Consider the following 25,392-nt stretch of genomic DNA (forward strand, 5'->3'; position numbering starts at 1 on the left):
GTCTATTCTCTTTTCTTTTTCAAAATTAAAAACCATTAAAAAAAAGCTTTCAAAATATGAAATTTTAAAGCCCAAAAAGTAAACTTCTTGCATTTGAAAAACATTGTTTTTAATAACAATAACAATAATTTAGTTCTCTCGAAATACAAATTCTCAAAAGTTTTCGTATCGCCCTCGCTTAGCTCGAACCTGCCCTCTTTTTGGTTCAAAATCAACTTCCCAAAAAAATATCGTTTGTAGGAATTAGGAAACTCAAAATCAAATTTTCAAAAACTTCCAAAAAAAATTATTTTTGGGTTCTATGTGTTTCAAAATTGCCGAACGAAAGTCCTGTTTTTTTTTTTTTGGCAAATTTACTTTTGAAGTTCTGTATTATTTTTCCAAATTTGCCCAAGTCGAAAAGTGTAAATTGTTGTCAAATTTTGGAAAAGTTGTCAAAAAGTGTCATTTTTGGGAAAAATTGTCAAAAAGCGTCAATTTTTGGCAAAATAGTCAAGAAGTGCCAATTTTTGCCACAATTGTTAAAAACTGTCAATTTTTGTCAAAATTTTCAAAACATGTTCATTTCTGGTAAACTTGTTAAAATAGGCCAATTTCTGCAAAAATTGCCAAGCAGTCCTGTTCTCGCCAAAATTGCTATAAAAAATCCTGTTTCTGCTATAATTATCAAAAAAAATCCCGTTTTTTACCTATCAAAATTAGCAGAGAGTGTAAATTTTTAACGAGTTGGCAGAGGCCCAATTTTGATGTCAAGGGTCCAAAATTTGAGAAGAGGGTTCTAAAATCAACATAGAAAAATTTTGGTAAAATATTTTTTTCTTAACTTTGGTCCATTTATTTTTCAATTTGAGAAAGGGATTTTAAAATCAACATAGAAAAATTTTGGAAAAATGTTTTTTTTTGTAGATGTTGGTGCATTTATTTTTCAATTGTTTCAAATCTTTGACCTGGAAAATTCAAATTTTTCAGTTTTTGAAATTTTTGCTGGTTTGCCACATTTGCTTTTAAGGTTATGTTTTATTTTGCCATATTTGCCCAAGTCAAAAAGTGTCAAATTTTTGGAAAAATAGTCACGAAGTGCCAATTTTTGCCACAATTGTTAAAAAAATGTCCTTTTTTGTCAAAATTTTCAAAACGTGTTTTTCATTTCTGGTAGAATTGTCAGAAGGGACCAATTTCTGAAAAAATTGCCAAGGAGTCCTGTTCTTGCCAAATTTACTTTAAAAAATCCTATTTTTGCTAAAATTGTCAAAAAATTTCTGTTTTTTATCAAAATTATCAGAGAGTGTCAATTTTTGGCGAGTTAGCGGAGACCCAATTTTGATTTCAAGGGTCCAAAACTTGAGAAAAGGGTTCTAAAATCAACATAGAAAAATTTTGGAAAAATATTTTTTTTGTAGATTTTGGTGCATTTATTCTTCAATTGTTTCAAATCCTGACCTGGAAAATTCAAATTTCTAAGTTTTTGAAATTCCTGCTGGTTTGCCACATTTGCTTTTAAGGTTATGTTTTATTTTGTCAAATTTGCCCCCGTCAAAAAACGTCAATTTTTGGAAAAATAGTCACGAAGTGCCAATTTTTGCCTCAATTGTTAAAAAAATGTCCATTTTTGTCAAAATTTTCAAAACTTGTTCATTTCTGGTAGAATTGTCAGAAGGGACCAATTTCTGAAAAAATTGCCAAGTAGTCTTGTTCTTGCCAAATTTACTTTAAAAAATCCCATTTTTGCTAAAATTGTCAAAAAATTCCTGTTTTTTATCAAAATTATCAGAGTGTCAATTTTAAGCGAGTTAGCGGAGACCCAATTTTGATTTCAAGGGTCCAAAATTTGAGAAAAGGGTTCTAAAATCAACATAGAAAAATTTTGGAAAAATATTTTTTTCTAAACTTTCGCTTATTTATTTTTCAATTGTTTCAATTTAAAATCTTATACCCAAAAATTCAAATGTTGCCGAATTTGTGCAAGTCGAAAAAAGTGTCAATTTTCGGGGGAAACTGTCAAAAAGCGTCAATTTTTGACAAAATAGTCAAGAAATGCCAATATTTGGCACAATTGTTAAAAAGTGTGAATTTTTGTCAAAATCTTCAAAACGTGTTCATTTATGGTAAAATTGTCAAAAGGGATAGCCTATAGCATTAAATTATTTGACTTCCATAAAATATTTTAACTTAGCCAATTTTCAATCTTTTTTGTTACAGATTGCGAGAATTTCCAGCCAGCAGCAGCAATCACACCAATTATTTCTACGTTTAATCGAAGGAAAAGCTGGAATATTTACATCTATACGTAAAAAAAAATTCAAAGGTACGTTACCTTTCTCGTAATTAATCTGTCTCTCTTTTTGTATAGCGCTGTCGGCGGCCACTTTGAGAATTTCTCGTATATTTGAAAATAACGATTCAATGGAAGCAGAATTTTGGTTAAAGTTGGCCGTCGAATTACTGCTAGCATTTAAAGCTGAACTATAATTGAGAGCCCCGCTACGGGGTGATGAATCGCTGCCTGGGATACTACTGTTACCGCCGGCCATATCGCCGCCGTCGCTTAGATCTGAAACAATGTAAATTTCAGCATTATTTATCCATCTGGGGATGTGTGGTGGATGAGAAATTATACGATCAGGAAGACGTTAAATCACCTTGATCTTTATCGTCGTCGTTATCTTCGGCATCGGAAACACTGTCTACTTCGTCGTCAACGTCATCGTGACCGGCTGCGATCTGGTCTGCTTCGCTTTCGCTGTGATCGCCTCCGCCTTTGGATAAATTCAATACTGGACTATGGCCTTCTGAAGAACCTAGAGAGAGATGGGGAAAAATTGTCAAATATTGAACCCTTTTGGTGTTGATTCAAATGGGATAGGATAGGATGGGATGGGATTGAGGTGGTTGATATGACATATTATTATAGGAGATACTTACCATTATGCGAACTACTTAAATCTCGTGGTTTATTTTCCAGTGATAGGACTCTTTCGACATCGTGTCGTTCTTCTCTAATTCTGCTGTAACAGAAAATGAGAAATACCCATGGTTTAATTTCACGTATATAAGAGAGTATTCAAAATCGCACGTGGTATAGAGGTTTTCTTTTATATTTAGTGCCTATAGGTATCTACGTGCATATACAAACATCGAATAAACGGACGATCTAAACGTATATATACGAAAGTAACGTTAATCACACTTTTTGTACATATCGTCGGTACACCTTTCGGTGACAAGGGTTTTGATATGACAGTGTTGTAGCTGAAAAAAAAACCTGCTATCCATTAATTATTTTTCAACAACGTATAAAAATAAGCGCGATTTTTTTTTTAAAAATTCGTAATCAATTATCGACGCATATGTTTAACGTGTCAAGGGTAAAAGAATGACGACGACGTTGGAAAAAAATGTGAAAATTATATAAAAGCTCGTTTTCACTTTCCCCCCTTCTTATTTATACTGCACACATACATACATACTACATTGTAGATTGCGAAACGTACGTTACCGAATATCGGACATGTTTTAATTTAAAAAAAAAAAGTTTCCTGTACTAATGTTTTTAATCTCTTATTGACGCTCGCGCTCGAGCGAGGGAATATTCGATAAATAATCTCAATAGCTCGCCACCTGTCTGTATTTATAAGGCGGCTTGTACGTGTGGGAATTATACAGGTGCGTAAACAGGTTAATGGTAAATCGTCAATAGTGTAATCTGAAATGTTACTCGAAATTATAAATTTATCATTCCAATTGCGCCTCGAGCTTTTTATACAAATTATCATCGTTTTGTGGCCTGGCCGCCGCTTTTAGAAGCAGGCTGCCGATACTCATACTCGTAGTCATACTCAATCAGGTCAGATCGTGAAATTAATTCTATTAAATGATTCGGGTTCGCGAATAACATCGATGTGATATGTTCTTGTGTGGATTTTAATCATAGACGAGTAGATTCGTGTGTAGATTGTGGGAAAATTATACGATCGGGAGGAGATTTAATTACGAGGGGAGGGTTGGGAAGTGTGTGCAAATTGTTGGAGAGATGTTCAGATAGGTGCGCTAATCGAATGTGATTGTGAGAGCGAAAATATAGTAGAGGAGGGTAGATCGTCGAAGGTCTCGAAGTGAATGATGAATTTGTATGTGACTTGGAGTCTATGAGGGGGAGGGGGTGTGAAGGGGGTGCATCGGAGTTGACAGTTTTCTGGCGAATATTTCAATATCAAGAAATTGAATGAATCTAAGTATAAGGAATTTTGAGTTGTCTACTCAGATATCGAGGATTTTCATTATCAAAGGGGGGCTGGAAATAATATTTGAGAAAATTATTCTGGAAATGAAGTGGAAATGTTTCAATTTTAGGCTCATTTTGTTCAAGGATTTCGGTCCGGAAACACCCCCCCCCCCCCGTCTCACTAAAAAAAGGTATCCAATTGTGGCTGGAATATTTCTGCAAATGAAATAAATTTTAAAATGAAGCTAAAGCAGGTTTTCATTTTTGAATGTATCAGACTAAAAGAGCAATAACCGAAGACTGACTGAGGAGTGACGTTTGAATTCCAATCCCCATCAATAATTCGAGGTCATTGAGTTCGAACAGACTGCAGAGACTCTGAAGAGTCGAATCAAAAAACAAGTAAAAAATATCCGAAAGTCTCGTTTTTTTGCCAAGAATTGTCAAATATTGCCAAAAATAGAAAAAAAAGCACATAGAATCACTTTTTTGCCAAAAAGATCCACTGTTTTCAAAAATAGTAAAAGTCTTGAATTTTGCTCAAAATTGATAAAAAAACCTCATTTTTCCTCAAAATTTGAGGTATTTAAAAATTATCAAAAGTACAATACGTCCAGCTTTGTACCAAAAAGTCAACTTTATAGACAAAAATATAGCTTTTTGCGAGAATTGTCGAAGTCTTAAAAAATTGCTTCTAAGCCTCACTCCCCCCCCCAAATGTCCCAAAAATTCGTTCGTTTTCCAAAAATTTCAAGTAGGTAATTCCAGAGAAGTTCTGCTTTTTGCAAATTTATACTCGTAAGTACAAGTAAAAAATTTCCACTTTTTAGCAATGAGCAAAATTCTCAAAAAGTGTTTCTTTTTTGCTGAAATTTGCTAAGAAGTTCTGCTTTTTGCTGAAATTGTTGCTAAAGTCTCGTTTTCTGTCAAAAATAGCAAAAAGTTTCGCCCAATGGTTAAATTGTCTCAAGAAGTCTCGTTTTTTGCCAAAAAAATGCTAAAAGTTGTATGGGTGTTTTTTTTCTTAAAGAAAATAATTCCAAAAAAGTCTCACTTATTTCCAAGAATTGTCCTAATTTGTCGTTTTTTTGGTCAGAAATTGCCAAAAAAAAAACTTTTTCGTTTGCTGAAATTGTCAGAAAATCTCGCTTCTTACCAGAAATTGTAAAATTCTCACTTTGTTACTCAAGTTGCAAATGAATCTTGTTTTTTTGTTCAAACAGTTTCAAAATAGTTGAATTTTTTTTGTTAAAAAGTATTTTTCTGCATTAAAATGTGTTCCTTATAAATTTTGTTACTTTTTTTTAGTTATTTTTTGGTTATTTTTCGAGCGTTTTTGGTTTTTACCGAAATTACTTTTTTTTTTTCGAGAAAAAAGAAGAGATGATTGTGGGGGGGGAGGGGATCTGGAGCCAATATTTGAACTAAACGCCATCAAATTAGCACCTATCAATAAATATGCTGCTTTCCAATGACATGTTTTTTGAATTTTCATCCAAATTGAGGTCCCTCGCACCCTCTGGGGTTTTAAATTTGTGACTTTCAAATTAAAATTCATTATGAAAAATTTGAGTTTTTAGCTTAAATGTTCCATTTTCAAAATGGATTTTTGATTTTTTTTAAATTTCAAGCAGATTTATTTATTTTATTGAATTACCTACGTAAATTTTCAGTGCAAAATTAGTTTTTAAAATTTGAAAAGGAGCTTAGGATTTTATTTCAAAATTCAATTTTATCCTTCCAAAATATTAACCTATAACTATCAACCTAATATATTCAATTATTCATATATTATATTTTTTAGTTTAGTTTGAGTTATTAGAATTGATATTTATTGTTTTATTATTATAAATTTTATGATCAATTTGACCGCAAACGAGAGCGGCTACGATCCTCCTGGGCCTACGAAGAGTACTCTCCAAAATTAACCATTACCACCACCTCCCCCTTCCATCCAACATGCTCAAAAATGAATGAAATTTCAGATTGGTTGTTTCCAATATTTAGCTAATTTTTTGAGGTGAAAATATTGGGGGAAAAATTTTCACAATTTTGTTTCATGGAACCCTTGACTGTTTTTTTAAAGAAAACTCTTATTTTTTTAAAAATTTTATCCCAAACAATTATTTTTAAGGAACAACAACTGTACTTCAAATTTCGTTTTTATTATTCCTTAATTGATTTCAAGCTGGAAAAAAATGAATGAGAAGAGAAAGGGGGAAAGCTTGCAAAGCTCCGTCTGTTACGTGTACTAAGTAAATATATAAAAATCATCTACCCCAATGACTTTTTATTGGCAGATCTCGGCGGTAAAAAAAAGTTTGGTTAGGGGTTGGTGGCAAGGCTGGCAACATCATGAAAGGGAAAGAACAACGACGATTATCGTAATCTTGGCATTGTAATTAGACTTGTTGAAAGATATCCGCGATATATATTTCGGTAGTAAAATAAGGTACTTCGATAGCTCTAAAGGAGCCCGCGTATATTTAATCGGGCCAAGACAAGGAGGAAGCCCAAAGACAAGTATATCGTATGTTTACTTATAGGTATAATGGTACTACGTACTGTGTACAGCATTGTAACTTATATAGCATAGACTAGTATACTACATACATTTAAATAATGAAAACGTTCGCAGCAGCGTGTAAGAGGGGGGCAAGCGGAGCTTTTCTTTTTTAACGGTGGCGCTTTTAAGGGCTTATTTTTTGATTGAAGTTGGTAATGCGTTTTTAAAAGGAAAAATCGAGTCTCCGTATAACGATAAAAATGATAATTTTTCTTAATATCGCTAATACCTCGGCTGGCGTTATATTGCCAGCGATGCATTTACATTAGCCGCCGACGTCGACGAAACAGTTATCATGAAAATGTAAATGTCAGTAAAGCGTATTATAATGTAAACTGCCGGGTAATAAACGAGGGTGCCATACACAAGATATTTTCTAGTCTTTTTTTCTCTCTTCGCTCACCCTCGCACCTCGTCGCCGGCCCAAGTTTTACATTCTTTTCGTTATTACTAGCCGCAATTCCCGTACCTCGTACCTTTTTCTTCTTTCTCTCTTGTGCTTTACTTCGAAAACAAATGAAGACATTTCCTTAAAAGCTATATTACAAGCGGAATAAGAAGAAGAAAAAAAAGCTCGCTTTTAATGCGTGCTATTCGCCTTCTTCGCTTCGCCGCCGTGAAACTGAAAAGACGTATATACGAGCAGCGGAGAAGAAAAAAATACGCCACCGAAGGTGTAACTATCTGCGTTTTTATCTTTTCCTATATATACGCGCGAATACGCCCCCTCGTCGCTAGCGCCAAAAACCGAATCCATTCTTTTAATGAAGAAATATTACCAAGTTTTTACGGGTCACAGCTGCCGTTTTGGCGATGCTAGTGGGGTTTTTTGGGCAAATTTCGCCAATTTTTATGCGTTTTGGTGGTGGTTTTTTTTTGTGTCTTGTTTTTGCAAAATAACTTATTGTGTTTTCTGCTGTTCTGCGAGCTTTATTTCGATTATTATAAAGAAAAAATGATGCGAGGAGAGCTTTGTTTGTAGGGTAGCTCGACGAATGGTATTAATTTACGACTTGCATTCGCGACAGAGTGAGTAGCAAATGCTGCTTTGTGAATATCGAAAGAATTTCAAGATTCGAAACAAAAATATATAAAAGTTGTACGATTTGATGAAACAATTTTACAGAAGCGTAGAATATGGTAAAAATTTGTTCTGGGAGAAAATCAGAATGTCCAAGAAAATCTGTTGAATATGCAGAATCTCAAGCTTTGCAGTCTTTTACAGGAGGGGACCATGAAATTTTGCAGAATCTTGAGCTCAGGGCACAGTTTTTGTGAAACTATTGTATCTATGTATACCTATAGGAATTGATCTGTTTTCAAGCGAAGCGAATCGAATTGAATCATTCACAACCGATTAGTGATTGCACAAATTGATTAATTTCTAGGTGAATCATTCGCGAACGAATTGAATAATTTTCTAGTGAATCATTCGAGAACAAATTTAATTATTTTTTAGTGAATCATTCGCGAACGAATTGAATAAATTTTTGGTGAATCATTCGCGAACGAATTGAATAAATTTCGACGAATCATTCGCGAACGAATTGATTCATTTGCTTAATTTTTGATGAATCATTCGCGAACGAATGAAATAAATTTTGGTGAATCATTCGAGAACAAATTTAATAATTTTTTAGTGAATCATTCGCGAACGAATTGAATAATTTTTGGTGAATCATTCGCGAACGAATTGAATAATTTTTCAGTGAGTCGTTCGCGAACGAATTGATTCATTTACTTGATTTTTGATGAATCATTCGCGAATGAATTAAATCAATTTTGGTGAATCATTCGCGAACGAATTGAATAATTTTTCAGTGAGTCATTCGCGAACGAATTGAATAATTTTTCAGTGAGTCATTCGCTAACGAATTGATTCATTTACTTGATTTTTGATGAATCATTCGCGAATGAATTAAATAAATTTTGGTGAATCATTCGCGAACGAATTAAATAATTTTTGGTGAATCATTCGCGAACGAATTGAATAATTTTTGGTGAATCATTCGCGAACGAATTGAATAATTTTTCAGTGAGTCATTCGCGAACGAATCGATCAATTTTTGATGAATCATTCGCGAATGAATTAAATAAATTTTTGGTGAATCATTCGCGAACGAATTGAATAATTTTTGGTGAATCATATCATTCGCGAACGAATTGAATAATTTTTCAGTGAGTCATTCGCGAACGAATTGATTCATTTACTTGATTTTTGATGAATCATTCGCGAATGAATTAAATAAATTTTGGTGAATCATTCGCGAACGAATTAATAATTTTTGGTGAATCATTCGCGAATGAATTGAATAATTTTTCAGTGAGTCATTCGCGAACGAATTAATTAATTTTTGGTGAATCATTCGCGAACGAATTGAATAATTTTTCAGTGAGTCATTCGCGAACGAATTGATTCATTTACTTGATTTTTGATGAATCATTCGCGAATGAATTAAATAAATTTTGATGAATCATTCGCGAACGAATTGAATATTTTTTCAGTGAGTCATTCGCGAACGAATCGATCAATTTTTGATGAATCATTCGCGGACGAATTGATTCATTTACTTGATTTTTGATGAATCATTCGCGACACGAATTAAATAAATTTTGGTGAATCATTCGCGAACGAATTTAATAAGTGTTTAGTGAATCATTTGCGAATGAATTAAATAATTTTTGGTGAATCATTCGCGAACGAATTGAATCATTTTCGGGTGAATCATTCGCGAACGAAGTGATTCGTATGAGTGACTCCTTCGCGAACGAATTGATACATAATTAAAGAATTGATCAATTCATTGGCGAATGATTCGCTAAAAATGAATCTATTCGATCGCAATTGGTTCTTTCAGAAAATAAATAAATTCGTTGGAAATGGAAATCGTTCATGACGAAATTTAGAATACAGTTGGTATATCTCAAAAATTAATCCTTTTGAGATGAAAATTTAAAAAAACAATAGATTTTTCTTAGAAAAACTATATCAAGGGTTCTATGAAACAAAATTATTAAAATAAAAATCTTATTGTAAGTATACTCGTAGTGTCGTAGTACAGATGAACGAAGCATTACAAAGATCCATGGACGCTACATGTACGCGGAAAATATTCTCAAGGCCAACTCGAATCCGACGAATTTGTTGAATGAAGTCATTCGATTGTAAATAATAAACCTAGGTAGTAATTATACCTACTCTTAAAACATTTAATCTTGGTCTAGCTCCAATTTCAGCATACAAGGCGTGTAGATGACCTGATACTACGTACCTACCTCTGACAATACGAATATTTTCTACACCATAGCAACAAAGATGGAGAATTAATTTTGATTTTTAATTTCGACGAATTTTATTCACTCTGTAATAATTGTGTACCTATAGTGGGTAGCGTGGTGGACGAGAGGAGTGAAGGACGAGGGTTATACGAATCATTGGGGTTTTGTAAAGATTTCATAATGTTATGATGATAAAGAATGACATCGGGTATAATTAAAAAAGAATGAATCATAACTTCGTAAGTCAATAAAAATTAAACACCATGGTCGAGAAAATTGCCAGTTGTACTGATTCGCTGTATAGCGAAATACGAGTAATAATTTACAAAGTAATTTTTGTGTGTGCCTAGTGGTTGAATAGTTTGAGCTAAGCTATTCATGAAGGAGTTTGCTTCTGGCGTAATTTACACGTTGAAGTTGAATTGAGAGAAAGAAAAAGAAAATGATATTTTTTTCAGTGGGGATAATGTGTCAAAAAATAAGGTTTTTTGCCTCTTGAATAATTGAAAAAAATTGCAGATTTACAAGTTTGTTGAGCTTTCCCGAAAATTGTAAGTTTTTGAACATTTTTAGCTCTGTTTATTGCTTCAGGAGGGTTATTTTGTCCATCTTACTCAAAGCACTAACCAAAAAAATTTATTTTCAACTTTGCTGAGGACTTTTTTCCCATCTTTATGATTTAAGGAAGTATTGTAGAGTCCTCCCCCCCCCCCCTCAATCGTGGTAAAAATATACGAAAAGTTTAACGTTCGAAGTCAGCCCTCTCAATCAGAAAATCACCAAGAATGCCCGCGGTTTATGTAGTACTTATCCTGGCTCAAGTTCGGCCCTCTATATACTTTCCTATGCAGTATGAGTAATCTTAATAGTAAAAAGCTTTTAAGCGACACGCATTTTTGACGACGTGTTTGTCGCCACATTATTGCCTTTATTACACCTCTACATCTATTTTACGCTTCAATGACACCTACCTACGTTCCTGCTTCCTCGTACTTCAAGTCAGTCGTCGCGAGTGATTATTTTTTTAGTGAATCATTTTCCATAATTTTGGCGTATTTATTCGTTGATTATTTTCCCCCTTCGTTTCGGTTTATTCCTTAATTCTCGTACGTGAAACTGCGCGGGGATGAAGACTAAAGAGAGCGAGAAGGATTACATTCGGCCGTAATTATTTTACACGTAGGGCCCGAGGGAGTGATGAATACCACGGGTAGAGAAAGAAATAGCGAAGTGGCTGCAACGCGTTTTCGCGGTAATGCTATTTTAAAGGAGATATGTTCACCTATAGGACCTTTATTACTATGAGCCAAATGCGGCTACGTGTCGGTGTAATTTAAGAAATTAAAATTCGTTCAAGGGGAAAGAGTTCTCGTATGGTGTGAGGATACGGTTAATTGAAAAGCGTAGAACGATTTAGGTGTAAGAAATGATATTTCTGTGCTCTTCTGCGAGTACACTTGTATACTTAGGGTGACTTATATTTTATTGTTGTTTGCTTTTATGCTATGTGTACTAACAAGATACCCTTTTTTGATCGAATTCTTTCTCGTGTGTGTCTTAATTTTGGAAGAATTTATCGGAGAAATCATTCGCGCAGTGTGAGATCGCTAGAAAAATAACTGTGCATTTGGGTGATTGATGGGAGGGGGAGGGGGAGGGGGTTTGAGCAGGTTTCGTTGAAGTTGAAATGGCACGAGCGTAAATGTTTATTTTTCAAGGTTTATTGTTGCAGTTTTTATTCGAATTTTAATAAGATAATTTAATTACCTAATTACATTCGTTCTAGTTTAATTATACTTCGTAAATTGCAAATTGCATTGCAAAAAAAACTACTTTCGAGTTTTTTAGATTTTTAAAATTGTCATTACAGAGTACAAGGTAGAAAATTCAGGTCCGTATAGTCAACCATTTTCAATAGAGGGTGATCACAGTTTGCCAGAGGGAGCTTGGGTATACTCGAGTACCAGTTTCAATGAGGAGGGGGGTAGTGCAGAAATCTCAAAATTCCCATTGAAATAAGTCGAATCTCATCATAACTGCCCATTTTTGTAGAATATGAATAGGTTCTAATTGACAGTCCGCTGCTTCCCCCCTTCCCCAGATGAACAAGCCATACTGGAGCACAGATTGATAAAGAGCATAATCAATTTTTACCATGTGTTTAGTGCTGAAATGTTGTGCCAGGAAATGAATCAAATAGTTTAGTTTTCTAAGTTTAGTTTGTAAGTATAAGCTCTGTTCTTTCCAAATCAATTTGGAATCAATCATTATTCCGAGGTACCAAGTCGACTCAACTTGGGACAGGGGAGTGCAGCCACACGGAGTCCCACAATCCGGGCTTTCATGTAAGTAGCACCTAAGCCCCAGGTTGGGGGAAACCCTATAGCCAAAACTTAACAATTTTGATTTGGATGAATTTGGTTTTAATTTATGTTGCCAGAACCAGCCTCCTAATATTTTCAAATCTGCATTAATAAACTTAATAAGATCTTCTTGATTTTTAGCCCTATTTACTAAAGTTGTATCATCTGCAAATCCATATAAGGTAAGTGCAGCTAATTACACCACATTGGCAATTACGCCACTACCGTGGTTCTCATGGTAAATGGGTAGATGGCGCCGTGTGACAATTTTTAGGTGATTGTAGTTGAGCCAAAGGTCGGAAAACCAAAAATATCTCTGGACCGGATAATTTTCTGATCTGTGGCTCGCTTTTTCGTAAATTTTGATGCCAAAAAAATTGTCATGTTAAATTGATCACAGTTTGGACAAGTGCTGTGATTTGTAATAAGGGGCGAAAAAAATTATTGAAGATATGTTTCCTATAGTAAATTTAATGCCGATTTCAATGCGATAAACAGTTTTTTGCTATTTCTCAAAGTAAGTAAGTATTAAAATGTTGGAAAATATACAAAAGTACCTATGTTGAAAATTACGCCACTTTAACGAAACTCTTTCAGGACTTTCACATATTTGTCCAAAATGCTAAGAAATAATTTTTAGCGATATTTTTATCAATTTTAAATAATTTTTTTTTGGTGGGTGGGGGGAGAGTGGCGGAATTACCTGCATATGTTGACAATTACATTACTTTGACGAATAATTTTCAGAAATTGAGTGGCGGGATAGGGAGAGGGGTAACGGAAACATTTTTTTTTAGGGAAAGGTAGCCAATAAGATGCCCAAAATGCTAAATGATTTTTACCAATGTTTTCATCGATTTTAAATAGTTTTTTGGGGTGGTGGTGTAATTACCTGCATGTGTTGATAATTACGCCACTTTAGTGAAAAATTTTCAGGAGGAGATGGGCGGTATTGGGGGAAGGGTAGGAAAATTTTTTTTTGGGAAAGGTAGCCAATAAGATGTACTTTGAGGTGGTTCATTCACATTTTTGCCAAAGATGCATTTTAACCCCACTACATGACCTCAAACCTTAGCGTGGCGTAATTACCTGCACTTACCTTAATGTACCATTTAATTTCAGTTCAAAAAATGTCATTAATGTAAATTAAAAAGAGAATTGGACCTAGTATACTGCCCTGTGGTACCCCATGCACTACAGGTAAGAGATTCCCAATTTTATTCCCAACTTTAACAGCTTGAGTTCTTCCCTCCAGGTAGGATCCAAACCAGTCATGCTGCACACCCCTTATCCCACAGTTCCAGTAATGTCATTTAATGAGAATTGGCAGCAAAAAAAATGATTCGAATCGTGGATCAAATAACATTTTTGTTCCAAATCGTTCAAATTTTCTCAAAATTAGTGATCGACAAACTCGACCCAATTTTACTCCCACATTAAAGCAATTACCTCGCCTTCCCTTTCCTATCCATGGTCTAATCGTTCAAACCCCCAACTACCTACAGAAATCAAGCCCCCCTCGTCATAGTCATAAAAAAAACCAAGCGTAAGGGGAAAAATTTCGTGCACTTTTGCCATTCTTGACGCAAAATCTGTAAACGTTTAACGTTCATACTAACGTGGTAGACTGCACAGCAAATAATAATTAAATAAACGAACATGCGATTAATATAATACACGTTGGAAACACCGCAGGTTGCAGTTCGCAGTTGCGATTATTTTTTCGTAACTGTCCGTACACATTTATACAGAGAAGTGTTTATTTCCATGTCCCCCTAATATAGTCTCCATACATTTATATCGCTGTTTACTAGCTATATAAGGTATACCTTTGTACGTATCTGTGTATGTAGTATGTACGTACGCGTGTAAAATAAATAACCTATGTCCGGGTTTTCTAAGTTTTAATTTCATTTTTTTTCTTCTTTTTCTTCTCCTTTTTTTTTCATATACGATCGTTTCTCGTTTGATGTGTTTCGCAGAGCAGGCATTACTCACGCACTCCACACGAAACGAATAGTTAGTCTGCACGCAATTATTGTTAAATGCATTATATCAAAAACTTATACAGCATATAAGTAGGCAGGCTCGAGGTAGTAGGTATAATACCTACATCGAACGCGATCAAATTTGCCATTTGCCAATTAGGTATACTGGAACACGTAGTGTAGAATACGAGCTTTTGAATGTCGCGAAAGCAAAAGCTCTATTCGGAAGACTTATTTGTCTGATGGATGTACTCTCATATAGTCATATATGCAGGGTAACTGAAGGGAGGGTGGTGGGTGGACCTTTTCGAAACACAGTATAAAGTAAGTATAGAGGTACACTAATAAGTCGGAATATTATTTAAATATGTTTAAACTCTCGTTCGAGTTGCAAAAGTTTACACCGGTGTGTGTGTTTCTCGCTTCCAGGTACCAACCTAAATGTATAATATCGCCAAAGTTACACCGTAAAAAATAACTTTATAACGTAGTAGCTCGAGATATACATACTATAAGTAGACAGCTAAATTTCACTATACAACATATGATATTTATATTAAAATTTAACCTAAACGTAAACGTATAGGTACCACTTTATTATACGTATAAAATCAGCCCCCTTAATTCATTCCATAAATTAGCCCAGCTCTCAAAAAATCTGCTCAAAGTTTCCTTCAATTTTACCACCTACGTATCTCCCATCCTCTTATATGTATCATTGATCTGGATGGTTTTTTTCCGGCTTAATGGATATTATCCACTTCCACAACATACGTAGGTAAGGTATGTATAAATCCCAAGTTTAAATTCCGGTCGCGGTTCAGCTCTGTTATAATTATTTGTATAAACCGGCGATCTTTATGTTATTTGATGGATGACGAGATAATTATACTCGTACTTACTGAGAGTGAGTAAATCCTCGACTATACACATTCGTACAACATACGCCAAACGATGTTCGTGCAAGTACATTACAAACATCCCAATTGTACGACGAAGATATTTTTTAATTAACATTTCATATTTATTTATCAAACAATAAGAAACAATTCGAAGCTAAAGTACCATCGTATATACATATAAGAAAAGAACCAAACTGAAAATCGTTATTATTTTCTTGATTTCGTTGTCACGTTTCGAGTGTGCTGGTGTCGATGTCGATGTCTCGAATAATATTATCCCCCTTTAGTCTTCACCCATCGTTGCTTCTTTTAATTATCGTTATTACCCAATTAGTTATCGAAAAATTACGATTAGTATCAGATATCGTAATATAAACGAACTGAGTTCGTCTGTCATTTGATCGTAATATTGTACCTACCTACGTATTCCAGAATAATATGTACCAACAAATAAGAAAATAACAAATAATTAATCGATTTTTTTTTGGTTTTTTTTTTTGCTTCTTTACTTTTCCTAATTGAACGTAATAAATACCAGTTTCGCGTCGTTATTGTATTAAGCATAATATATACTTTTTAACGTGGAACTCGTTTCGAAATTTATTTCGATTCGGATTTCGTTTAATTTAGGTACGATTGTCAGCTTATAATATACCTTGTGAGAAAAACAGAAACAGAAAGAGACAGAAGGAAGATGAAAATGATTTTTTTACAAATTTTTTTCCTGGGAAAATATGTACGTACATATTCATCAAATCAAATCTTTAAAAATTTCAAGAGTCAAAAAATCGACTCACATCAAAAACAATGCTCTTTCACTTCTTACCTATACTTATTGAATGATTACTGATTAGGCATCATCATCATTGAATTTTGACATGGTGAGTTGTTCAGCCCATCTGGGAAACTGTAGAAGAATTCAGGGCTGTTAAATTATCGTAATTTATTCGCTGGTAAAGTATGGTAAAATATGGTATTTTACTAATTTGGATATGAAGAGTTATTTTTTGTGGTTTGACTTCGAAGTTCTGAGCTTCTGACCTGCCTCTGAAGTAAACTTTCATCTGTTTTAGGTGTTATTAAAGATTATAGAAAATTTTCCATGGACATTTTTTGGAAATTTATAGGGAAAATTTTTGGTAACTTTCAAATCATAAATTTCCATGGAAATTTGGAAATTTATGAAGGAAAGATAGAAAAAAGTGTTAATTTGACTTTTTGGTAAATTATGGTAAAATATGGTAATAAACTTTTGGTAAAATACCGTAAAATACGGTAAAATACTGCCGTAATTTACCAACATAAATTACCTTACAGCCTTGGTTATGAGCATTGTAGGTAAAAAGAGCGGGGAAAGTACAAAAAACGATTTTCAAAAACTAAATATTCTGCCTATTCAAAAAAATCTATCAAGTCCAGGCAATTGACTATAATTATACAAAGGAATAGGTCCAAATTTAGAGTTTATGTGAATGAGAGGGGGAGGAAAATTGATAACACCATTGCTCCCCTACCTAGGTACCGAAGAGAAAGATTGGGTGCTCAGGCCCCGTGGTGTGTGCCTAAGCTGTTTAATGCAGTGATGAGTAGAGGTTTGGGCTCTCGGCTGGCACTGGTCCGATGGCTCCTGGAGAGCAAACACACCTTTATAGACCACTGGGTAGTACTACATCACATGTCTATTTCTATTTCTATTTTTATTTTTGTCTGTTTTTGTTTTCTTAATACATTATGTAGGGTCCTGTCATTCCGCGGTAAATCCATTCACTTCAGTTTTCACCAATGTGTTCCTTCACAATTTTCTAAATTATCTGATGTAATTTTTTTAGCTTTTTTAGCTTTGTTTTAAATTCATTCATTTATTTTTATTTACTTATCTATTTTTGTTTTGTTTGTTTTTTTTCTCTGTTTTTTTCCCTCCTCCAATTTGTAAAATTTTATTTCAATATTTACTGTAGAACAATGTTACCGCATGGAGGCCCCCTCGCTCGCGCAATGGCGCATTGGGGGGGATATTTTGTATTTTGTAATTTGAAATATCGTTTTTAATAAATATTGATTGATTGATTGATGGAATAATTGATCAAATTGACCATTCGTGAGCCCCCTCCCCCTTCGTCTTCTCTACGCTAACTTTTGTGTAAATTGATACCTATGAAAAAAAATGAAAATTCTAGAAAATTGTAGGTAAAGTTGATCTTGAAAGTCCGAGAAAGGAACATCATTTCTCTGTAACTGTAAGATAGAGACTCGTATTTCGTAGAAGATACCAACTTTAAATAAAAAATAAAAATAGGCCATCTCAGAAGCCCCATACCCATATCGTGAATCTGAACATTGAAATGTAAATTTTTGCAGACCGAACAAAAAAATCCCTCTCTTACCGGCAGAAATTATAAACAAATAAAATATTATGGTCATAAATTTAAACCAGATCGCGTGTAAAATGAAGTATTTCAAGTACCTATCGAAAAAAAAGAAGAAGAAAGAATTTCAAAAAATTCAAAATAGCGGAAAAATGGGCCCGGTAATGTCGTATATGTAAACGTAGTACAATGGGTTGGAAGAAAATATAAAAAAAAGAAAGAAAACACATACATATAGCCACGATTTGAAACATCTAAACCGAAGCATCATCTTATGGTACACTACGTTAGATGCGGCTATTTTGTTAGGGAAATTCGCCGGCCCGACTTACGTACCCCACGGTGATTTAGTCCAATTTTTTACGTATATCGAAGGTGGTTCTTTTTTTGTTCTACTAAGACGAGCAGACGCGTGGAATAGAAATCATATTTGATTTATATTGAAAAAATACATTCGACGTTAGGTTTTCACTCTTGCGGTTTTTTTTTCGTCCATGTACCTCGGATGTGTATAGAGCGTTATCTACAAAAGGCCGAAATATGCGAGCAATAAAAATGCTAATTCGTAAACAGACAAGAATATTATCGAGTGGGTATAAAAAGGCTGACTTTTCGGCTATATGTTTTAGCGGTGGCGGCGGCGTATTCGTTGACAAATGATTTTTTTCTTCTTCTACTTTCAAAAAGGGTCATTCTCACCCTTTATTCTTCACCCGCAGTCGTCCCGTTACAAAAGTTACTCTTTCTTGCTGCATACGTAAGTTTAGCTCTCTCAACTCTCTCGAGTGTTTTTGCGATCATGTTGCTGTGCGAGAAGAATACAACGTTGAATTATTTTAAAATGTCCTACATATCGTTTGCTCGCATGCATTTGCTACGCGAGAGCCAAGGTAAACGAGATATAAATTTGCTATAGAGGATGAGAGGGAAGGGGAGAGAGTCCCTTCTGTACACAGCGTGTTTTCCTTTTATTTTTTCGGGGTTTGAAAGCATGACGATGCAATTGACTGCACGATGAGGATGAGTTGAATTGCGAAAAAATATAGTTTACGAGCTATAAAAAAATCAAAACGGGTGTAGAAAAGGTATATTTTTGATCGCACGCGAGTAAGAATGAGGAATTTTTACACGACCAACGAATTCGCCAATAAAGTAAAAAGTACATCACTGACGATCTTTAAAAAAGTTCTGCCTACTGTACGAATACTGAAACTCGCGCTATAGTGAAAGAAAAGGAAAAAAAAGGGAAAAGGTCTTTGAATGGAATGAAAATCTGAGTGTAGGCGAGTCAGCGCGAGAGGAGAGGTAGTTTAATACGAAATTATATACGCACAAAGGAAACCAACAATAAGAATCACAATAGAAATTTGAAAGTAGCATTCCCCGTTCATTGAAATTTATCGCCGCACCGGTTACCGCTCTGACGCCGCACGCTCTTTTTACCCTTCTTAAAGAAAACACTAACAAAGAATGAAATCCGCGTCCAGGATGAAGGGGTGCGAGGAAAAAGGACAGAGATGGTATTTTATTAGCATTATACACAGAGAGAAAGCTCACTAGATCCGACATACACACACATACGGAAAAGCTGTGTATATGAACGCAATTCTAATAAAACCAAAACGAGTAACTTATGTAAGGCCTGTTTTATTGTTATCTTTCAACCTTGCTAAGAGGGTTAAAAAGCATATGCGCTATTTTATAGGAATCATGTACCTAAGCGTGAATTTGAAAACTATTTTCACCACGGAGCAGATCTACGATATAGGTGTATAAGCTCAACTTTAGCTTATATTTATTGGTTTAGGATATTTTTTTAAAGGTGATTTCAAAGTTTTAAAGTTTGCAGTTGTTTTTTTTTATGTGGGTTACTTTTTTTTGGTAGTAAAAATGCGAGTAAATGGGGAAAGGAGTTCTTCTTTCTGTCCACAGGATGCAGCAGCCACCTCCAGCACCACATTTCCATCCCACTCCCCTTTGCAAGTGGTCTAAGTCTCACAGGAACATTAAGAAGACTGGCACGATCACCAGTTGAATTTTTAGAATCCTGCTTATCGCTGAATCGCTCCGTATTCGTTTCAAACGAGTTATCTGAGTTCTTGGCAAGCTCTGGCAGCAGTTAGCTGATATATCTCAGCTTCACACCCAGCAGTGTCATCAATGATGGATGCAAGCCGTAGGAGAGTTGCTTCACAACTTCAATTCTATCAACTTCCACGATTTCTGGTAAGTTGTTGGCTGGCCTGTTGATTATCATCATCCTTTTGTATGTGTCCTGTTGATCAGTAGGCCATATCTTGCACTGACTTCCTTCAGGCACTTGAGCAGTACAGACATGTACTCCAAACTTGGGGCCACCAAAGTTGTGTTATCAGTGTACCAGAGGTCAGTAATCTGTTGGCCACCTATTAGGTTAAGACACCTCCTTGCCATTCATCAGCTCCATCTGAGTCATCTATGATCTTTTGCAGTATTTCCGTGATGATGTATTCTTTGTAGATGTTCAATAGAAGAGGAGACAATAATGTTACCTTAAAGCTGAAACCAAGTATGTCCATAAAAAGAGTACAATTTTACGCATCACTGATAAGGTTTTGAGTCCTGATTGAACATCAGTTAGCGTTGCACATCTTCCATGGTGCACTTCTACTGCACCCAGATTCAAATTTTCCAATTCAGGGCATCCCAGAGTCTTATCAATGACACACAAAGACAATTTTTTTAATGGGCTTACTCAGTTTCAGCTTTAAGGTAACAATATGCAACCTTGGCAAATTACTTTTTCTGGGTGAAATTTTCCTGATAATGTCCTATTTGCTCAAACATTAGCAGACCCCTTCTCATACAGTTCCCCATTGGGGGAAAATCTGCCCATACACTGAAAAAGACGCCAAAACCAGCTGGTTTATTGACATATTCTGAATATACACATGAAAAAGCACTGGTTAGAAGGTGGACTGGTGCACCAAAAAAAATCTGCTAAAAAATATGCTACCTACATGAATATTTTGTGACGTATTTTCTTCACGTACATAAGACGTGGCTTGTTCCTTCACACTGGAAGAAACCAACTACAAAATACGCCACTAACCTTTTTTTGGTGTATTCTTTTGCGTATTTGCTAAATAACATGCGTAAATGTGGTATTTTACACAAATGTTTTAGCATGGTATAGAAATACAGTAAAAGCTCGTTATAACACTTTCGGATATAACGCTGATTTTGTTATAACGCTGATTTCTTCCGGTCCCTTGACATCCCCATTTAAACCAATGTAAAATTAATCATGATATAACGCTCATGAGAGATTATAAATCGCGTTTTAACGCTCTAAAATTCAGGAAAAATCACATTTTTTTCATAATTTTAACAACAAAAACCCAATTTGTTGCAAAAAAAAAGCTTACTCATGTGTAAAAAATTATCACTTTCTGGAAATTTTGGCCACAACAACAGTTTTTTTTTGCAATTTTTGTAGTTTTGATTTTTAAAAAAGCAAAAAAAAAACATTTATGGCAAAATTTTGCCAAAAAATCATTTACATTATTATAGCAGACCTCAAAATCAAAATAATATTTCAGATTTTTTTAGTTCCAACTAGAATAGTTGTTCAAATCTATAATAAAGTTCACTTTTCCACTTCCTTTATAATGTTTTTTTCGCTTTAAAACAAGAATTCACAGTATAACGCTAATCAGCGTTAAAATGAGACTTTCGGTTATAACGCGCTTCGGCTTATAACGCTCTTTTTCTCTGGTCCCTTAAAGAGCATTATAACGAGCTTTTACTGTATTTGCACTTATTCCATGACATGTCCCAGTGGTTAGGTAAGGAGAAAAGTCACTCTCCAACTCAGAGACCTGGGTTTAATCCCTGGCAGAACCAAAAAATTGTTCATGTATGTATATTGGACATTGGCAGAATTTATCACGTAAAAAATACACACTCTGATTAATGAGCAGAAAAGTATTGGCAGAAAGTGTTGCAATTCCTGTCGCGTATCATCAGCAGATTTTCACCCAATGGAGTTGTTTGATCAGCCACACTAGATGCTTTGGAGCACCCATCTTAAGCTGGATCAGCTATAACTTGTGCCACTGAACGCAATGAAATACGTTTTTGTAGTCCACAAAGCATAACACTGCAGGAACATTGTACTGGAGACTGTGCAATTTATTCAAGTGGCTGAGCATGCATAAGCCCATGTTGGCATTTTCAGCTGCTGACTCAAGGTCATTGTTGGTTCCTGCTCACAAAGTTGCGCATGCGCAGCGCCTAACTGAATTACTTGGACTGTGAGCTTTCTCAGTGAGCATTCTAAGGTTGAGGATGCGCTCTTTTGTGCCTCTGCCTATCCTTTTAGTAAATCCTGCCTGTTCTTGAGGGATTTGAGACTACATGAGTGGATACAAGCAATCATAGATGATCTTCAGAAGCACCTTACTTGCGTGTGAGATCAGTGATATGGTGTGATAATTCTCGCAGTTCTCTAGTGAGCCTTTTTTGCACTTGTGCAATTTCCTTTGCATTAGTTTTCACCTCACCATTTAGGAGGCCTAGGGGAAGGGTGATTCTGATTAGTTTCATTTTTATTACAATGGGAATAAAGTATTAAAGAAGGTGATCATGTAAGGCTGCGGCCCTAAAATTTGTAACGCTGGAGAAAAATCCCACATCCCTCTTCGCTCTATCCGCCCCTTGAATTCAACTTTTTTTTAAATACCAATTTCCGATTTTCATGAACATTTTAGTGATTTTTTTTTACTGCTCTTTCAGTAACTTTGATCCCTGATCTAGTTTCGCCTTCGACTCCCTTTTTTTTGGTATCACTTTTCGAAAAACCGCGCCAAAAAGGTGCGAAAAAAATTAATTAAACGAAATACTTCCGTTCAAAACTTTCCACTTAAGAATACGTACACATTGAGCAAGGTGAAGAAAACTGAATTCAGAAAGAGGAAACATTCTGTGGAAAGAAAAACAATACAGAATGGGTATACCTACCTATAGCTGATACCCAGCTACCTACTACATTAATATCGACGGTAGAAAAAGAGACGCCGAGTTGAAAAAGTTTTGATGAAAACACAGAGAGAATTCACTCAAATTGACGTAAAAGAAATTAACGCAACAACATTGAAATTCTTTAAGAAAACGTGCTTTTGACAGCACGCCGCAACAATTCGAGTGACGCGAGAGAGTTGAAAAAACTTGCTTCCTCCAGCTTTCCCACCCTAGTAAACTCGGTTCACGTTTAATACCATAAGATACCCATTTGATACGATACCTGTGCGGTATAGTGCTCGCGAGTAATTATACTATTTTTAAAGGGAGTTTATCAGCGTGGAAGAATTATATATTTTTTGTCGAGGGGTTCCAAAAATGAAAAAAAAAGCTCGAGTAACTGATTTTGTCAGTGATGTTGGAATCGTGACTATGACGAAACAATGTATACTTTGAATAATTTGAACATGTTGAGGTATTTAGTTGGCTGTATATTATGATGCTGGAAGAGCGTGTATTTATAATACACAGCACAGCTTGATTTGATTGATTGGAGTATGCTAAAAAAATTATATACGTGTATGATAAGTGCCATACCAGTGCGACTCGATCGACACTCGACTCGCGGATGAGTTTTGTTTTTGATTTGTTTGACGATGGATGACGTAATTACAATGGGAAATGTTCCGAGTGTCGTGACAAGGTGAAAGTTGTAACAAAGAACCCTACCGCGGATCGTCGTGTGGAGACCGAATGATATCGAAATCAAGATTACAGCTAGAAGTTTTTTTTCTGCTTGTGCTGGTGCCTTATGGCTTATATGCTATGTAAAGTATCAGACTTGTTGGAGGCCAAGCACCTTACATTTTGATGTGTCGAACAAGCTCGATATTGTTTGAATAATTACAACTAAGATGATAAGCAGGGGTTAAAAAGTATCAGTTTGGAGTTTTTTGAGCGAATCGAACGAGAATTTGTACCTAATTGTACAAAATTTCACAAAAAATTGTCTAAAACAACGTAAAACTCGTTGAAATGAACTTGAAATGAATTGAAAACGAATAAAATTGACAAAATATCTCATATGAGAAAAATTTCAGGAACATAGCACGGGTTTTTGAACGTTTTCAACAGATCAAATATCACAAAAGTGGGATGAATTTTGGTAAAAATCACATCATAAATTTTGGTAAAAAATACATTTTTTCAAAATGTTTTATTTTTGGTTGGAATACTTCTACATCGAATCATCTTCTAAGATCTACTATAGAAAATGGCCCAAAAAACACAACATTCAAAACCCATCCACAACCCTTTCTAATACATCCCCTTCCGAGCCGAAGACGTTCGGTGGTAAATTTCCAACTCTAAACTTGTAATAATTTCAAATATGTACAACTGTATTATTATTACGGAATACCAAGTTCGTTGACTTTGGCAAACATGGCAAGAATCTCGAATGATAATAATTCACAAAGGAACGATACGTCACTTACAGAAAATACCTACAAGACAAATTCGCGAGCGGCAAATGGTACCGGGGTGTCTTGGGTAGTATAGTAGGTAGGTTTTCGTAAAATGTAGGTATGGCAACACGCATATAGAGAGTAATACCTACTAGTACTAAATAAGACACCACAGACAGCCAAAGAGAGAAGAAGAATAATAATTGAGTACCAGTATAACATCGCCACAGTAGACAGGGACGGAGGGGGTAAGCAAAGGAAAAGCATTTATGCAATATAAGAAAATATAGTATAAAACCAAAAATGACAGGGGAATGGAAAAAGGGCGCAGGGATATACGCTGTAAAAGGGTTTATTATAAAGTTTGTTAAAATAATTCCCGTCGTGTAGCACTTGCACCATCGTGCAACTTCTTCTATACGTACACTTGTTAAAAGTTGAAAGCGCTAAGGAAAAAGGCAGCGGAGGGGACGAAGGACGCGGTTCATTCGACGATGAAGAAAGAAACAAGCCTTATTTCTAACTGTTATATTACTTATGAGTTTTCGATTCACAAACAACAAACAAACAAGGAGTATATAGAGTAGAAGAAAATACACTATATGTTATTTTCCTTCCACCCCTTCGTCGGTCTGGTGATGGTGGTGTATAAACGAACGGGTAAGTTTTTGCTTATAACCGGGAAATGAGCATTCAGTTCTGCCAGCACAACTTATACAACTCGTACACCAACACACCACATCATTGTAGTATATATACGAGGAGTGTACCTATATCGAAATTCGCACACTAAAAAGGGATATCTTGTTCGGTCTTTGCCATCATCGTTCTCTACTACCCCATTCCATCGTCTTGTTAATTCGAATAACGATATGCAAAGCGCTCTCTGCGCGGTTCCTTCTTCTTCTGCTCGATACGCTCGCCAAACCTTACCACTTACCCCTTTTTCTCTCACTATTTCCTCAGTTATGATTATTAATACGCACGTATTAAATTACTTCTTGCTAGCAATTAAAACCGTGCCACGCTGACTTCTCCTTTTTAAATTAATTGAAACAAATGAAGTTTTCCTCGATGCGGATGCTGGTTCCCGCGGCATCAAAAACTCACCAAACTTTTCCTAGCTGCCAGACTACTTATAGTATACCTACTCGCTATACTCGGCCTGTTTAAAAATGCACAATATTTTCCACTCGCGTCCTCCTCCTCCTCATCCGGTATTTTTCCAAAGGCTGCTAC

General features: G+C 35.2%; 1 protein-coding gene across 6 annotated transcripts in view; it reads right to left on the reverse strand.

Moving 5' to 3' along the window:
- Window positions 1-25,392, reverse strand: part of dac (dachshund) — a 254,479-nt gene that overhangs the window by 83,500 nt on the left and 145,587 nt on the right. For 5 of the 6 annotated variants that reach the window (XM_065354037.1, XM_065354036.1, XM_065354035.1 and 2 more), the window contains 3 exons: window positions 2,923-3,005; window positions 2,640-2,798; window positions 2,315-2,551 (listed from right to left, as the gene is read on the reverse strand). In XM_065354037.1, the coding sequence (XP_065210109.1) occupies window positions 2,315-2,551; window positions 2,640-2,798; window positions 2,923-3,005 (479 nt within the window). The remainder of the gene's footprint in view (window positions 1-2,314; window positions 2,552-2,639; window positions 2,799-2,922; window positions 3,006-25,392) is intronic. The other variant, XM_065354032.1, reaches the window with a different exon arrangement.

The sequence above is a fragment of the Planococcus citri genome, chromosome 3, assembly GCF_950023065.1.
Source record: "Planococcus citri chromosome 3, ihPlaCitr1.1, whole genome shotgun sequence".
NCBI classification, from domain to species: domain Eukaryota; kingdom Metazoa; phylum Arthropoda; class Insecta; order Hemiptera; family Pseudococcidae; genus Planococcus; species Planococcus citri.